The 17,430-nt window shown below is 34.7% G+C and overlaps 1 protein-coding gene across 1 annotated transcript in view; it reads right to left on the bottom strand.

The window, feature by feature from the left end:
- Nucleotides 1-202: 202 nt before the first annotated feature.
- Nucleotides 203-17,430, bottom strand: part of LOC142341816 (uncharacterized) — a 127,961-nt gene continuing 110,733 nt past the window's right edge. Inside the window, exons 12-15 of the mRNA XM_075393059.1 lie at nt 11,879-12,004; nt 9,884-10,023; nt 9,263-9,556; nt 203-1,275 (exon numbers count right to left, since the gene is read on the bottom strand). Of these exons, the coding sequence (XP_075249174.1) occupies nt 802-1,275; nt 9,263-9,556; nt 9,884-10,023; nt 11,879-12,004 (1,034 nt within the window). The 3' untranslated portion in view covers nt 203-801. The remainder of the gene's footprint in view (nt 1,276-9,262; nt 9,557-9,883; nt 10,024-11,878; nt 12,005-17,430) is intronic.

Consider the following 17,430-nt stretch of genomic DNA (forward strand, 5'->3'; position numbering starts at 1 on the left):
TGGTACCATAGTGTATGATTCCTACAAACTTCGCTCAAGAACAAACATTTTCACGCGCTGCAGTAAATTTTACATTATTGCAAAATTATACCGATTCAGCTTGAAACCACGCTTAAATAGGCACCCAATTCACAAGTAATTATACATTACTTACGGGTTAAGCACAATTATTTTCAAATATAAAATACTGTATCAAGAACCGTTGCTCACAGAATATTAAATTAATCTAATATTATCGAAAATACATTAAGTAATTCAGTCTGAGGGATAAATTCTTTACCAAAAATAGAATCTATTGAGGTTCAAATAATTGTTAATTTGTTTGAGGGTTTGATTCCGGTCCATATTACACTTAACACACTACCAAATACTCTAATCAGTTAATTATAGATTTACTAATCGGCTGCAAATGTTGTTATTGGAGCTTATTTGAGATCATTACCATCAGTGAAAAATGAAACCATTTTTGCGCACTTTTGACTTCTTATAGAAAACGACCGACAGTTGAATGCCTGCAACTGCTGAAATAGTGAATGACAGAGCCATTAATCACTAACATGTTCTTCCATATACTTCGGGACTTTCAGACAGACGCCTGGATATAAGCTCTAAGCATTCTTTCTATTGATTAGAAGTCTCAAGGGAGGCCAAAAATTTTAAACACCCCCAAAATCTATACAGCACAGCAAGCTGATGTTTATGACCGGCAAGTTCTATTACGTGCAATATGGATTGATGAGGATAGAAACACACAGAATTAAAAATGATTTGATATTAAAACAAGAATGTTAATGGCGCAGTTCATATATTACTGGTATTGTGACTTCGCTGTCCGCTTTTTGACGCATAATTCGCGCTTTCACTTCCTTTTTCTACACCATTATTATCACCATCTTTATCTTTAAGTAAACGCCTGTTCTCGTCATTGACAACTTCAACACTCAAATCCGCATCATCGTTTTCCTCGACATCTTTTACCGAATCATCTCCATCGGGGGAATCATGAACTCGTATGTCATTCACCTCAGCTTGAGTAACTATCGACTGAGAGGAACTGTTTCCTTCTACAATTTCTTTGTCAGATATACGACTCTCATCGCGTTGTATGCTGACAGAGGACGTTTGTTGACCATCTTGTTCTGTTTCAGAGGTCGCCCTGTTGCTTCCTCCGCTCATGAGTTGATTGACGACCAGCTTCTTGTAAACTCCGTCCATTTCGACCAATTCCTCGTGAGTTCCCATTTCACAGATCTTGCCATTCTCTATCACAATTACCTGAACATAGGAAAAATCGTGTTATATATGTAAGCAGAAAGCTCTCTATTATTTACAAGATGATAGCAATAAAACATTTATGAAACATAAACCGACTAACGTTGAACGAGTTGCTCTCAAAATACAGGCACGACAATTCAATTCTGGGGGAAGTATGTAAAAGGTCTAATAACTACTTGGCCCAATCTAGAAAATTATGGGTGCAAAAATTGCCGACATTAGAGAGCGAAAGAATATTCTGGAAGAAAATAGTCAAGTAGCTTCTCTCGAGAGGAACCAAAAACAGACTGACCATCATAAAGAGCACTTAGATGACAGTTAAATTTGAAGCAACACGCAAACTTGGAGCAACTCACACATTTGAAACAAAAAATGTTTGCAAATAAAATCGTTATTAAAGATCATAAGGACGATTGAGTCCATTCCAAACTAAGATAATGTCACTTCGATTTGTTAACGAAACAGAACAGTCATTCTACATTAACTGACTGCAAAAGCCAAAATGAGAGCTTTTAGAAAAACAAATAAACCGGGACACATTAAGTGATACAAAGTTAAACATAACCAACTGAAATTGGCCAAATTGCTTTCAAACAATCTGCGGGCGGTGGTTTCGATTTAATACTGCTTCAGCAAGGTCTTTATTAACTAAGGAGCTTCAATTGATTATATTAGAGCTATGGCTATTACACCAGCATGTTTAAATTGAAAATGAAATCAATTTCAACACACATTCCATTCGACGTCAGCATTAAACTACCACCAAATTACGCTGCTCTAAATTCTGAAACAGAGAATAATAAATTAAAAATCTGAAAGCAGAACAAAGAAGGCAATCGTAGGTCACTTGGAAAAGGTCCGTCAAGCAAACGGCGAGACGATGTTGATCGTACAAAATTTCGCACCAAGAGACCAACACAACTAAAATGAATTCTACAAACATCGTTGGAACCCAAATAATTCGGTTTGGCGAAATCTTAACAAAAACGAACGAATATTGAACATCGACCTTCAACATGCACCTACAACACGTCAACAACTGGAAAATGGAGTCATGATACAGTAGCATGTCAACTTGTCAATTTAAATTTGACACGTTTTTTTTATAAAACTAGCAATAGGGCCATCATTTCCGTCTAAAGCTTGCAGTGTAATTTCACTCTTTTGCACAGCAATCTTCAAATAAATACGTCAAGTAACAAAATAAAAATCAACGCGTAAACGAAAAAATTTAGCCATCTCCTTACTCTACGGATCGCAGGTTTGATTTCTCGACATCAAGTGTAAAGGACTGTAAAGGTTATAAGGCAGACACAACCATAGCCAGCTTCTTAGGATTCCAAATACTCTGCTGATATTCAACCGAAATATTTGTTCCGACCCATTTTAGTGGGGGATGAACTATATACCCAAATGGGTTTTTTTTGTTCAGACAATTTTGGCCGATCGATATAATCATCGTAGAGAGTTGTGAGTGGTATCATTAGACAGCCCGTTCAGCGTAGAATATGGAATAAAAAAGATTTTTTCGATTTTTGTTTTTTATAGGGAGTTATCGAGGTTTGAAGTTTTGTGAATATTAGACGTAATTCAGCTGTTTTTATTCACATTTTCGGTATTTTTGTCCATTTTTTAGTCAATTTTGCTAATATATGAAAAACTGTTAACTGTAATGCTATTTAATTTATCTCATAAGATAGGGGGGTTGGTTGCTGAATTGTTCGATCCGAGTTCTTTGGCTAGAATTTATGCTAAACTTTTCAAAATTCTAGACTTTTTTCGTCAAAATGGGACCAAATTCGTTTTTTTTAGCCCACTTGCTTTAAATTTGCTGGAAGTAGACACTTTAAAACTGCGGACATATTCTTCTTAAGCTCAAAAACAGAGCTAGCTGTATTCCCACTGACTTTACGAGTCTTCTGGAATTATAATTTTGCCAATTTTTTCAAATTTAAACTCGATAATTGTACAAAATGCACTATTTATTTTCGACACACTGAAAAAGTTTGTATAAAAAATGATCTAATTCGCAACCATTTGAACAATTGAGTGTTTCGATAGACGCGCAGCAATATCTGGGCTGATCTTGATTTCACCATGCGTCCTTGCGATAAATAAATTTTTAGATTTTAATGGTGCTCGAACTTTTTTTTAAAATATTTCCGCTATGTAAATGTTTTTTATGTAAATTACTGACAAGAAAGGCTCAAAATCAAGGTTCAAATAACTGCAGATACTATTTACAATGAACGAGTCCCAACGAGATTATATTATGGTTTCAGAGTTAAGCTCGTGGTTATTATGGCTCTGACCAATTGTTTTTGTGAAAATTTTACGGACTTCTTCAGTTTTTTTTTTCATTTATTATACTTTTCGTTACCCAATGACTAAGTGTCCCCATTAAAAGATCCAGTTAGGTTCGTATGGGGTTTAAATAAACGTATACAATTCTTTCAGTTGTTATCCAATATCTGCTATTATTTTGAATATTTGTTTTAAGAAAAAATCGGTGAACTTTTGATTATCGGTGCACACTATTTTATTTTATTTCTCTCAACTTCGGGCGCATTCTCAGTAAAACCAGTAATAAAGCGACTTGCTGCGAGTTATAAATTAACGTCGGTAACGGTTTTATGTTCAACTATTGGTGTCTTCGTTTTGATACTACGCGTTTTCAATTTTTTATTTTTGAGCATAATTGCATTTTATATGAGTTCAATTTGTTTCCTTGTAGAATTATCACATTATTGACAAGTCTAATTGAAGTAAAGCATAGAATGGACAATGCAGAGCGTTGGAAAAATTCGTATCTGGATATGTTAATTGTTTTTGTTGAATAGTTTTATGCCTTTTGTCTGAGACACATCTCGCAAAATTTTTTGTTTTTGCTTATGTTTGTCTTTCTCTTTTATTGTTGTACATATACATGATAAAGAGAGGTCGCAATTGCGTCCCCAGAACGTATTACTCAACTTGGTTAAGTATTTCAGTTTATAGCTCTTTGATTTAATGACTTTCAATTTAGGTTGAAAAAAGATTGTCTCCTTTTTGTCTCCCCTAAAAAAATCTCCTTTTTGATTTCATTTTCGTCACTAAGTAGCTCAATCTCAAAAATTAGAAGTTTTAATTACACTTTTTTCGCGCTTGGTTATATGTTGTGACTGATTCCTTCGACCATTCAGTTTCCTAAAAAGTTTTCGAGATTTCTGTACTGTTCAATTTTTGTGTTTATATTTTTTGTCATGTCTACGTAATCCATTTTATAAGGAAGACTCGTTGATGTTAAGATGAGGAGAAAATAATAATAAACAGTTATTGCAGGTAACATGTTATAATTATAGAGCGTTGATCATTGTGATGTAATACTGTTTGAAGTTTCGGCTTCTTTTTGTAATTGTTGTTACTTTGTGGGTTCGTGAATTAGTATCATTATTAACAGGCCCAATTGGCTTCCCGGAGTGTTCCAAATCTATCCATCGCTTTTTATTGAAGTCTTTAGTTTGTCATAACTTTTGAAAGTATTTGTTTTCAAAAACATTCAGGTTTTTGAGCTTCGTCTTTTTTTAAATAGTTTTCGGTCGATTTGAGGCCTTTTCTTTGTACACACAGGTCACAACCCATTTCCAGTGAGCTATAATTTTATTTTTATGACGGTTTTAGCTTCATACACTTGTTTCTGGGTTTTGTTGCCACTGTTATAACGAGATTTCATTAAATGTTAAAGATTTTTTATTTGTTCATTTTAAAGGATTTTTGTTTTCTTTTTTGATTTATAACAATAATCGTAAGTCCCATTGGCTTTGAAAGTTTGCTCAATTGAATATTGGATAATGACCTGTCTCAATTGCGTCTTATGGAGATATAAACGAACATTTTAAGTGACTTCAGTTGATATCTAATGACATTAATAACTGTGAAATTAATTGATTTCAAAAATAGAAACGTATTTTTGAACTTCACAATTCTTTTTTGACGACCTGTTAACAAGTCGCATTGAACACAGGTCCCGCATCTTTTTTTAATGAAGCATAGGTTATATTGTTTTGTTTAGGTTTTATCTGATGCAATTTTGGTTTTGTTATTTTTTTATTATCGACATCGAGATTCGGTCGTAAATAATGTTTGTTTTTCTATTTTTCCTATTGTCCTTTCTAGTAGTCCTATTATCAACAACTTTCATCGGCCCTCCATCGCAGCATTAATGCATTCCATTGGTTGTTAATTGAACGATATGTATGTTTTCGAAACTTTTCTATCTCTTCATAATTTGGTAGCCAATAAAGTCAAGAATGTGGATGAGCGGGGTCGAAACATTATGTGCAAACGCACATTAACGAGCCTCCTTGTCGTTTTTATTAAATCAATAAAATGCAAAGCAAGAGTTGATGAGTTTTGATAATTCTTTTGTGCAGATCATCGGCTTCAAGAGTTATGAACTTAGATTTACATTACTTTGTCTTTACTTTTACTATTGAGGAACGATAGATATTTTTTTAAAAAAAATTATGGAAAAGATTATTTTAATTTAAATAATCTTTTCCATAATTCTGGTATAAAAACATCTATTGTACCTCGAACGACAAAAATGATATACATCCCGGTTTATATAATCATAACACTTAAGGAAATGGTTAAAAGAATTGGAGTTAAGTTACGATTATGTAGATTAGGGAAACACTTAAGTTTCTTTTAAAGTATGGAGACCTTATCTTCCAACTAAAAGCACAGGTAAATTAAAATAAACAAAATCATTTACACGAAGAGAAGGTGTAAAAGAAGTTAAGCTTCTTTTAAACAACGAATGGGCTAAAACACATGCCCATCGATTAACAGCCATAGGTCTCACCAAATACGCCAACTATGCGCATTGCACTTGTGTTTTGCTCTTCTTACACCAAATTTCTAGACAATGACGTTTGTGAGTCTCTTTTTTTGCAATACGGCAAGCTTAAAGAGCTCAAAAAAAGTGAATATTCGGAGCTTAAATATGACGGCAAACCGCGTCTCAAAAAACTTTTATTATGCTAGGTTGCATGATTAAGGAGCCCTAAATGCTACGGCAGGAGCGCTGTTAACAATTGTGCTCAATTGAGACTGATATTTAATAATTGGAAGATTAGACAATACGATTAGAACTGCTCAAAATTTAGGTTCAAAGCAATTTTATTGATAATGGTAATGGAACCGCAAATCAGTCTAAATGAACCTCTTGGTATATTCTGCTTTGGCCTCCCGTTAATTGCGCTATAACCACTAGAAACCACCGTTTCTCACAATAGCTTTTCATCGTATCAATTAACATATTTCAAATTAAGATAATTTGAACGCAATTATCAAAAAGTAAAGTTTAAAAAACTTAGTTGAAAATGAAACTTAGTTGAGTGTTCTAGAGTAGCGCAGAATCTGTAAAGCTAAAACTTAGCAAAAAAACACGTTTACAAAAACACTAACTTGGTTCGGGAGCAATTAAAAAACAGTACCCAGGACAGTAAATCCTCTCTCTGGGCGAGCATACTTTCAAACCCTCAGAGCCTCGTACAAACTGCACCTGACTATGTCTTTTCTCCCAGGTTTGGTTCTAACATATTTCAGATTGAAAGCTTTCGAGATCACGCAAAAATAATACAGTAAAACGTGAAAAACATAGTTGAAAGCTACGAGTGTTCTATAAAAGCAAAGAATCTGTATAGCTAAAACTTTGCAAAAAACACGTTTACAATAAATACTTCAAACATCGTTCGGGAGCAATTAAAAAACACGTAGTACCCAGGACAGTAAATCCTCCCTCTGGCGAGCATATTTCCAAGGCCTCATAACCTCGTGGTAACTGCGCACTTGACTTACAGTCTTTTGTCCCAGGCTCGGTTCTCTTCCATCTACTTTGAGCTCTTTAGATCACTGATCTCTCTCGATATAATCATGCTGCTCAATGCGGCTCTTAAACATGCGCTTCGAGAGGCACCTTAAGCATGCGAAAATTTGACCCATTTTAGAGCTCACGCGTTTAATATATAGGATACAACAAGGAGGCTCGGTAATGAGAATTTGCATATGATGCTCAGACCCCGCTTATCCACAACTTTGGTTTAATTGAGTACCAAATGAAAAAAGATAGAAAATTTTCAAAAAATCTCATACTGAACAAAAACAATTGTTCTATGAATAAAAAAACGAAAAAAGAACAAAAAATGAACAGAAAGACGCCGAAAACAAGTTAAAAATCTCTTTAAACACCATTCTCTGACCTCACTTTAAAGAGCACTGTTATAAAAAAGTCATGCCTTTTAACTACAATTTTCGCTCCTTTTACTACTCCAACTAGACTAAAATCACTCCTCCAATTTGACCTCTCATTGACAACAAAAGGTCAAAAAAGTGTAAAGATTTTTAAAAAAAGACAGCACACCAACACAATTCAAATTCTTTAAATTAAAAAAACAGGAGCACTATAAGAGCCGGTTGAGAAGTGAGGGCGGCTATTAAACAGCAAAATGACGAGAACCTCGCTTTTTTTAATGCATTTCGTAGGTAGCCAAAATAGCCTGTTTCTCAATGAGAAGATACAGTAATAAGTATTATTAGCAATACGGATTAGACTTGGTATCTTAGACTATTTAACAAAGTTGAAAGAGCGGGTAACTAAAACCGGGATTCGTGAGTTTACCCCGTTTCTTTTTGATTTCCTTTGCGATAACGACTGTGTGCGTATTAGATGGCTTTGCTGAGCAACTGCTTCATATAACACGATTGGTCGTCGAAGAATAAAACTAGTCTGGAGAACGAAAAAAAAACAAAAGATGGAATAAATTGTGAAATAAGGTAGAGCGAAAGAAATTTTATCAATTTTTGTTTGACAAGAAAAACATTACCGGAAGACTGCAGAATAAACTCAAAGCAAAAATGCATTTCGGACCCTTCCAACTAATTTTAAAACAAATTAAACTTATACTCAATTATACTAATGATTTCGAAACAGAGGAAAAAATGGGGAACAAACTCTGATCACAAGTTGCCACTCCAAAAAATTATATGCACAAGGTCGTGCAATGCAGTTAGCTCACGCTAAGTAAATGACCACAAAAATATAGATAAATCACCACAAACGTTGAATACAATGAAAACCGATAAAACGATAAGACCTCAACCCAACACCTCAACAATTAAAAGCAGCAATCAGAAAAAAAGTTAAAAAACGGTTTCATCTATTTCAGAAACAACTGCCCTAGCTATCAACCAAGTGTGTCGTCTTAGTAACAGCACCCACCTAAACCGACTAACTTCGGAACGACAGGTGGGGGCAATATAATTTTGGGGAGTAGTTTAGAATTTTTGATGGATGCAAAACAGGGGTTCGATCTCGCCACCTCCAGGATAGCAGTCTCAGGATAGCAGTCTGACATCATAACTAATAAGCTACTATGGCTTTGATCCTCAACCAATCACAGTCGCTTTGATATTAGCAACAAATAATGACAGCAATTGAGCTCTCAAAAATGCAGAAGTGAAGCAAAAAAGCCACTTGAGATGTCAAAGAATGTTCTAGAATATAGCGCAAAAACGTTAAAGCAAAAACTTTGTCTAAAAAAGACCAACACACCTTCACAATAAATGCACCTCAACAGTTCGTTCGAGAAATTTAAAAATCTCAGGAAAACCAACTTTCCAAAACCCACAGAAGACCAATAATATTAGCACCTCTCAGTTACAGCTAACATTTATTCTTTTGATAAGTTTGCATGTGTTAATCTATTCATGTTTATTAAGTGAATCTAAAAATGCAAAAGCTTAAGGGAACTTTTTTATTATAGTTATAAGATTTGAATTGTCTATTTATCGATGAAAATAATAACTTTAGCTGTAGCGCTGATAATTCATAATAAAATTGCAGCCGATAAAACATTGCAAAATACTCTAAAATTAACTCGCCCATGCCGGCTCTAAGTCAAAAAAAATTATTGCATGGAGCATATTGTATGCATTTGCTTACCTGATCAGCGTGTTTGACAGTTGACAATCTATGAGCAATCACAAGTACAGTCCTGTTGCGCATGGCTCGATCAATTGCGTCCTTCACTATTGCCTCACTCTCCGCGTCCAAAGCACTGGTGGCTTCGTCTAGCAGGAGAACCCTAGGGTTCATAATCAGGGCACGGGCAATCGCGATACGCTGTTTCTGTCCACCCGACAACCTCACACCTCTCTCGCCTACCAAAGTGTCGTAGCCATGCTCTAAGTTGCATATGAACTCATGGGCATTTGCTAGTTTGGCCGCGTCCATAACCTAAAATAATCTTTTGCCAATTATAATCTGAAACTAATAAAAATAACACTGACTAGGTAATATATTTGACGAGCATTCCTGCAAAAATAGCTAAACATTGTTTCAACCGGTGCAATCAACAGTACACTAACACTAAATCAAGCTGCCCAATCAAGCAAGCTGTAAATCGCTGCACAATGAAAAAATCAACAAGAATTCAAGCAGACAGACAAGCTGTTGGATGGAGGCAGTGTCATGGCTTTTAGTTACACCATTTTGGTAGATACGCGGTATATAAGCGGCGATTAACTGAAAGAGGTGGCAAATGATTTGAAAGAGACAGACAACCTGTTCCAAGGATGCAGGATTTCGAGTGCCGAAGGCAATGTTCTCCTTGACTGTGTATCCGAACAACACTGGCTCCTGAGACACAACTGCCACCATCTCATGGTACCATTCCCAATCCAAATCTTTCATTTCCACCCCTCCTGGATTACAACGCACGATACGGATTAATGCCGTTTGTATAGCCAGTTAAAATAGCGCCTGCGAGGGGGATTGCGAGCGATAAACTGAAAAGATTCCAATATTCAAGCAGAAGGCAAAGCAAATTAATGTCGAAGGAATATGCTATATCCAAATACCGTATAAGAAAACACAAAACATAGCTGGAAGATTGCCGGAAAATATCCTCAATAGCTTCGTAGATCTGCAGTCTAAAAAAAAACAGTAAAAAAGACAGACCAAAAAAATAGTCTTTTCATTTAAGGCTGAGAATGTTATATTTTGATTAAGAATCTGTATAAGTTATTGCTGCCTCTATTAGCTGCTCTTAAATAATCTTCATTTAGAGTGACACATTCACTTGACCTTAACTCTTTGAATTAAAGTGAAAAAAGTCAATTTCAAAGCGAGGAAGTCATTTTTGAGAGTGAGGTTAGTCACGTGTGACCAAAAATTATCAAGCGAATGAACAAAAAAACTTGCTCCACTAAGAGCGAAAAATGACGTCACACACGCGTTTCAGTTGAAATTGCATGAACGAAGGAACAAAAAGTGGATGTGACGTCATATGGTTGAAACAAAAATTTTGACGACGAAATAAAAACCAAGAGGAGGCCAATAATAGTCCAAGCTATCGCTGTGCGGCTATTTAAAAAAATCAAGAGAAACGATTGCATTTCATTGTTTAGCATTCGAGACACAGAAAAGACAACGAGTCATCAGAGACATAGATCCATCCTCCTGAACAAAAGAGAAAAAGAAAAAGCACAATTCAAACAAACGAAACATTGAAACATTTTGCAAAAAAAAATGTTCAAAAAATTATTGAGACTACATTTATAAAAATTAACTGTTTTTCAAAAACTTAACACCAAAAGATAGGATTTTTATTGAAACGCAATTTAGGTCCCTCATGTTGCACAAAAAGACTATTGGAAAAAAACTACCAAAATCGGATTAGCATATGTTAAATTTTATTAAAGAAAACAAAATTACATCGAGGTAGAAAGAGGCGTTGAGTATATGAATCATCAAAGGGAAGTTGCTATATTAACTGATTTTTGACAAGACGGCTGAAAGATCAAAAAATGGAAAATTACAAGAAAAAAGTCAAAAATTAAATAAAAAATCAAGAAATATGTGCCAATTTTGAACTTCAAACGCATTTTCAGGCTCTGCAAAACACTGATATCAATGTCCGAGGTTTACAATTCAATATAGCATCGAATAAAAATTATTTCTACAAAAAACCAAATTACAAGCAAAAAACTGGGCCATTTGGACGAAAAAACGGCTAAAAACGGTTATCTATATAAGCCATTCAGTCAAAAACTACTTTTCAAAGTCAAAAGGTCATTCACTAAAGGCAGCGCATGATCAACAAACTTCTCTCGCTCAGAAAAAATTAGTTCACACGGCAATATTATGCACTTTCGCATTCAGGTCAAAACATCGTCTGAACGAATAGTACTTGCGGTAAAAAAAAACCTCAAGAAAAACAATACTCCTCTTCGAGTCGTAAAAAAACCAAGAGAAGGCCAATAATAGCCCCAGCTATCGCTGTGCGGCTATTAATAAAGACTTTAAATGGCAGAAGCATGAATTCGATAAATAAAATGATTGACATTTACCCTCGTAGAATTAAAGATTGGGTTTTTGCTGTCTAAGTTTGCCAGCAGAAACTGGCTAAAACCAATATTACCTTTCATCACAAGCATGCCATAAGAGGGATCATATTTTTTTTGTGGGGGTTTATAATGGTTCTGCAACTTCTGGATTTAACCAAGACAGATGCTTAGAATTTTGCATGCCCTTTTAGAAATCAAATGAGACGCTAACCAAACTTGATAGTCCCGGTGGCTGGTTCGTAGAAGTGAAGTAAGAGATTGATGCACGTTGACTTCCCGCCTCCAGAGGGTCCAACTAAGGCTACAGTCTGCCCTTCTTCCACCGTGAACGAAATGTCTAAAACATAAACCACGGACTTTGGACCATCATTTGCTCTAAAACGACAGGCGAGCAAGCTTATGGAACCTACCACTGAACACTGAATGAGAGGGCGATGGGGGGCATTAACCGTCTAGGGTTTAGGGGGGGGGGGGTAAAGGTAGTGAGGCTTATCCAAATCACCAAAAATTTCCCTTTATTCCCTTTACTACGTCGTAAGTTTTAGGCCTACACAGCTGAGATCAGTGGGGAGGGAAGAGGTGGTGGTGCCGATGATAAAAATAATACAACTTTAAAGACAATTTTAAACCCATGCCTTTGCCGATATAACAAACAATTTTCGGGGTTGGTTCCATTATAGCCCCCTGTAATGGTATTTACCAAAATGTTCGCAGAAGCTATACGCTAAACGCGGGCAGCAGATACGTCCATTTTTGGTCGTTTACAATTATTTGGTAGCATTCTTGATACTAGTAACTGAACACAAACCTATTATACCTGCGATAGCACTTAGCTGACTACGAAGAAAATTTCAGGGATTCTGTAATATTGTGTTTTCGATGTCCGCTTTCATGCTTACGTGTATCGTCAAGTATAATTTGGGAATCCTAAGACCACTAGAGCTCTAAGCTGCGAGCACCTGCACCCGAGGCTGAGGTGGAATTCGCACTGGGTCTCAGAGCTTTTCTAATTTGAACAGACTTAAATTTAGCTTTTTCATGAGGAAGATTAAGATGAATTGGAAACTCCCCAGCACAATAGCATTCTTTTTCTGGAGCTAACTACATGCAAAATATATCCTCAAACATTTTAAATTGCTCGAGTTACGTCGGTTGACATATCGCTCTTTAGTGGTTTGTTTTAAAAACTATTAGAACATTTCAATAATATTTTTTAAGAGAATAAATTGTCATCGTAAGAAGGATCATGCTCGAATGAGAACATGGGTTCGAATCCACATTAATTTTCTTCTAAATAGTTAGAACTTCCGCTTCCAAGAAACATGCTTTGCGACTACGGATTTTTCATTCAGTTTGATCCACTGGCTGCTCAAATTTTAATAATCAGAAGTTCCCAGAGTGTGAAAAACGAAGCGTGGGGTACAAACGAATTTTAAAAGTTAAAGGTAACAAAATTTCCTGAAAAGTCAAAAAAAGATATGCATACATTGCTCTCATTTTAAGAAAATTGCAGTTGTCAAATTGAACAAACTGAGCACATTACTGAGCAGATTTTGTTTGGCTGTGCTTACGCATAGCCAAACAAAATCAAATGAGAAAATTTTTCTTCGTTGCTAAATCCATTATAGAATCAATGGATATAATCCAACAAAAGGAAACTGCAACTCATTAGAACTCCTTTTCAGCTCTATGAAAAGCAAATAAAGATAGAATATTTCGAATAATTCGTCAAGAGAAACAAAAATCTGTTTTTCAAATCTATTTGTAAAACAAGGCTCGGTAGTGTGCGTACGCACATAATGTTCCGACCCCGCTCATCCACATTCTTGCCTTAATTCGCTACCAACTGAAGATAGAAAAATTTCCAAAACATAAATATAGTTCAATAAACATTCAATGCAATACAATGATGCCATGCCAGAGGGCCGATAAAAGTTGTTGATAATAGGACTACTAGAAAAAAAATATTAAAAACCAAACAACAAACATTATTTACGATCAAAACTCGATGTCAAAATCATAACAAAATCATACTCGCAAACGATAAAAACTAAACAGAACAATTTAACTTATACTTCAATAGAAAATATATGGTACCTGTCCTCATTGCGACTGGTTAACAGGTGACCAAAAAGATCAAAGAGGTGCGACGTTTAAAAATACGTTTCTATTTTTGAAAAACAATTAATTTCACAATTATTAATGTTATTAGATATCAACTGAAATCCCTAAACAGTTCATTTATTTCACCATAGGAGGCAATTGAGACATGTCTCTATCCAATGTTCGGTTGCGCAAATTTTCAAAGCCAATGAGACCTACGATTATTGTTATAAATTAAAAAGAAAACAAAAATTATTTAAAATGTTTAATTATATAAAAGTCTCGAACATTTATGAAATCTCGTAAAAAAGAAGCCTCGAAACAAATTTTTCATGCTAAAATCCTTATAAAGATTAAATTATAGCTCATTGGAAACGGGTAGTAACCTATGTTGACAGAGACTGAGCTACAAATCGACCAAAACACTCTCAAAAAAAATGACAAAGCTCAAAACCCCAAATTCATTTTTGAAAACTAATGTTTTTCCGAGTCATAACAGACTTAAGATTTCAAAAAAGCAATGACAACGCCACAAAATAACAACAAATACATAAAGAAGCCAGAACTTCAACCAAAATCAGGGCACTATAATAAGATTTTACCTGCAAGAACTGTATATCGTTAATTTCTCTTCACTTTAACATCATTGAGTCTTCGTTAAAAAAGGACTATGTAAACATGAGAAAAAGAAACCCAAAAATTGACCAGTTTAGACATCTCGAAAACTTTTTATGAAACTAAATGGTCGAAGCAATCAGTCACAATGTATAACCAAGCCTGAAAAAAAAGTGTTTGAATCAACAAAACAATTAAGACTTCTAATTAGTGAGATCGAGTCACTTGCTGATGAAAAAGAAAGCAAAAAGGAGAGTTGAAAAATTTTACTCAATTTGAATTCAAAGTCATTAAAACAAACAGCTATAATCTGAAAATTTTAAGTACGTTGAGTTATACATCCCGGGGAATCAATTGGACCGATCGTTATCAGGTATATGGAGTACGACAACCAAAGGAGAGACAAATATAGGCAAAAACAAAAAATCCACAAAATTTTGCGACATAACTGTCTCAGTTCAAAAAGCATAAACTATTCAACAAAAACAATTCACGTATCCAAATACGCCTTTTTTCAACACTTTGCATTTTTCCTACTTAGCTTTCCTTAAATTGGACTCGTCAAAGAAAGGATAATTTGACATGGAAACAAAATAAACGTAAAATATGCGATAGCGCTCAAAAAAATTGAAAACGTATAGTATCAAAACAGAGAAACCATCAGTTGAATATAAAACGGTTATTAATTTAATTTAAACTCACAGGAAATCCGGAAATCGGTTTCCACCTGTTTTTTTTACTGACACTGTGCCCGAAGCTGAGAGAAATAGGATAAAATAGTGGCAAATTTCCAAAATTCGCATATATCTTCTTAAAAAATATATATCTGAAGTCATAACATACATTAGATGAAAACTGAGAGAATTAACTACGTTCATTTATACGCCCTAAAAAGCTAACTGGATCTTCGATTGGGGAACTAAGTCATTGGGCTACAAAGTATGACAAATGAGAGCGAAACTCGAGAAACCCATAAAATTTTTACGAAAACAATTGCTCAGAGCCATAAAAACCACGAGCTTAACTCTGAAACCAAAATATAATTTTGTTGGGCCTCATTTACTGTAAATAGAATTTGTCCTTAATTGAGCACTGATTTGAAATTGTCAGTAATTTACATGAATCGTACGGATCCATGGTGAGATCAAGATCAGCCCAGATATTGTTGCGCTTCTATCAAAACACTCAATAGTTTAAGATCAATTTTTAAAGAAAAATTTCTTAGTTTATCATAAATAAATATTGCATTTTGTGTAATTATCGAGTTTAAATTTGCAGAAAACTGTCAAAACTATAATTCCAGAAGACTCTGAAAGCCAGCGGGAGCACAACGATCTCTTTTTTGGGCTTAAAGAATATTGCCGCAGTTTTAAGGTGTCTACTTCCACCAAATTTAAAGCAAGTGAGCTAAGAAATCAAATTTGGTCCCAATCTTGACGAAGTTTGAAACTTGAAAAATTTAATAGCAAAAATTCTAGCCAAAAAAAATTCGGATCGAACAATTCAGCAACCCTCCTCTATCTTTAGAGCTAATAACACTACAGCTAACAATTTTGACATCATTTTATTAATAAATTTGGTCAATAAACCGAAAATGTGAATAAAAACAGCTGAATTACGTCTAATATTCACAAAACTTAAAGCATCGATTATTCCATATAAAAAACAAAAATTTACAAAATCTTTTAACATTCATATTCTACGCTGCACGGGCTTTCTAGTGATACCACTCATAACTCTCTACGATGATTATATCGATCGGCCAAAATTGTCTGAACAAAAAAACCGTTTGAGTATATAGTTCCTACCCCACTAAAGTGGGTCGGAACAATTAAGTCGAAATACCAGAAATCTGCATACTAACAAATACCATACTTCCTTTTTGTACTTCAAAATTGATTCCATTCCAGGAAATTTTGGTGTTACAAAGTACTAAGAGTTTCAATTGAAGAAAGGTCAAGTCGATAAAAATTTTAGAGCTGTCTTAATGGTAGAACCATCAGAACATCCCGAGCAATAATAGGATTGCTATGTTTTGAATAACGTTGGTTTTGTAAACTGTCTCATATTGCAGTTCAATTTACGTTTAAAAAACCTGACGTAACAACTCAGATATGGATACAGATTCCCAACAGTAAAAAACATATTCTTAAACTCAGTTTAAATTGAGTAAAGAAAATAAGCAATCGTTCAAAGCACTTCGTGCCGCGTTCTATTTTGCTTACCAGCCAATTTTAAAATCTTTAATTAAAAGGTTATGCTGCTGTCATGCTATGCCTCTAGGCAGTTGCCTATATCCAGCTCTTCCAGCACAGAATCTGTATTCTCCAAAAATTAAGAACATAACCGACTAACTTCGGACGAATTGCTCTCAAACGACCGGCCAGCGGTCGGCTTCGTCAGTAGCAAGCCACGGTATGGTGAGACTAGCGTTAGCTCGATTCGACTCTTCAACTTTTAGTTTTCTAGCCTCGTTCGTTAGTAAAAAAAAATCAAATAAAAAAACTGATTTTAAAAATTTGCAAAATTTAAAAGGAAAGCTTCCAGATTCCGCAGTGAAAATGTTCAAAACTATTCTTTGAATGTAAAGTAACCCATCTGCAAGACTTGAAAAAGCTTCGTTGGCCAGTAACGATAGTTAAACTCAGAAAAGGAAAAAATATTAAAAAGTGTTGAAAACAATCGCAAATTTTAAAAAAACATCTTGCTAAAATTAGAGATATTAAAATCTTCAAAACCATTTCACTGTCTCCAGAGACCATCCAGTATCACTATTTCAAGCTTTAAATAGTTGCACTGGCTCATTAAGATCCATAAACTTGGATCATAATTTTCCGAAAATTTGAAAAAATCAAATTTTATCAAAAAGTTGGAGTCATTAAAATATTGATAACCATTACATTAACTCTAGAAACTATTCGAAAGCTTATCATTAAACATTTGAGGAGGTCCATAGGACACTGGTGCCAGAAAAAATGATAAAAAATTCAAAAAGATTCAAAAAACTTGATAAATTGCAGATAATTTTTGAAAAATTGCAGATAT

The sequence above is a fragment of the Convolutriloba macropyga genome, chromosome 6, assembly GCF_964194025.1.
Source record: "Convolutriloba macropyga chromosome 6, txConMacr16.3, whole genome shotgun sequence".
NCBI classification, from domain to species: domain Eukaryota; kingdom Metazoa; phylum Xenacoelomorpha; order Acoela; family Convolutidae; genus Convolutriloba; species Convolutriloba macropyga.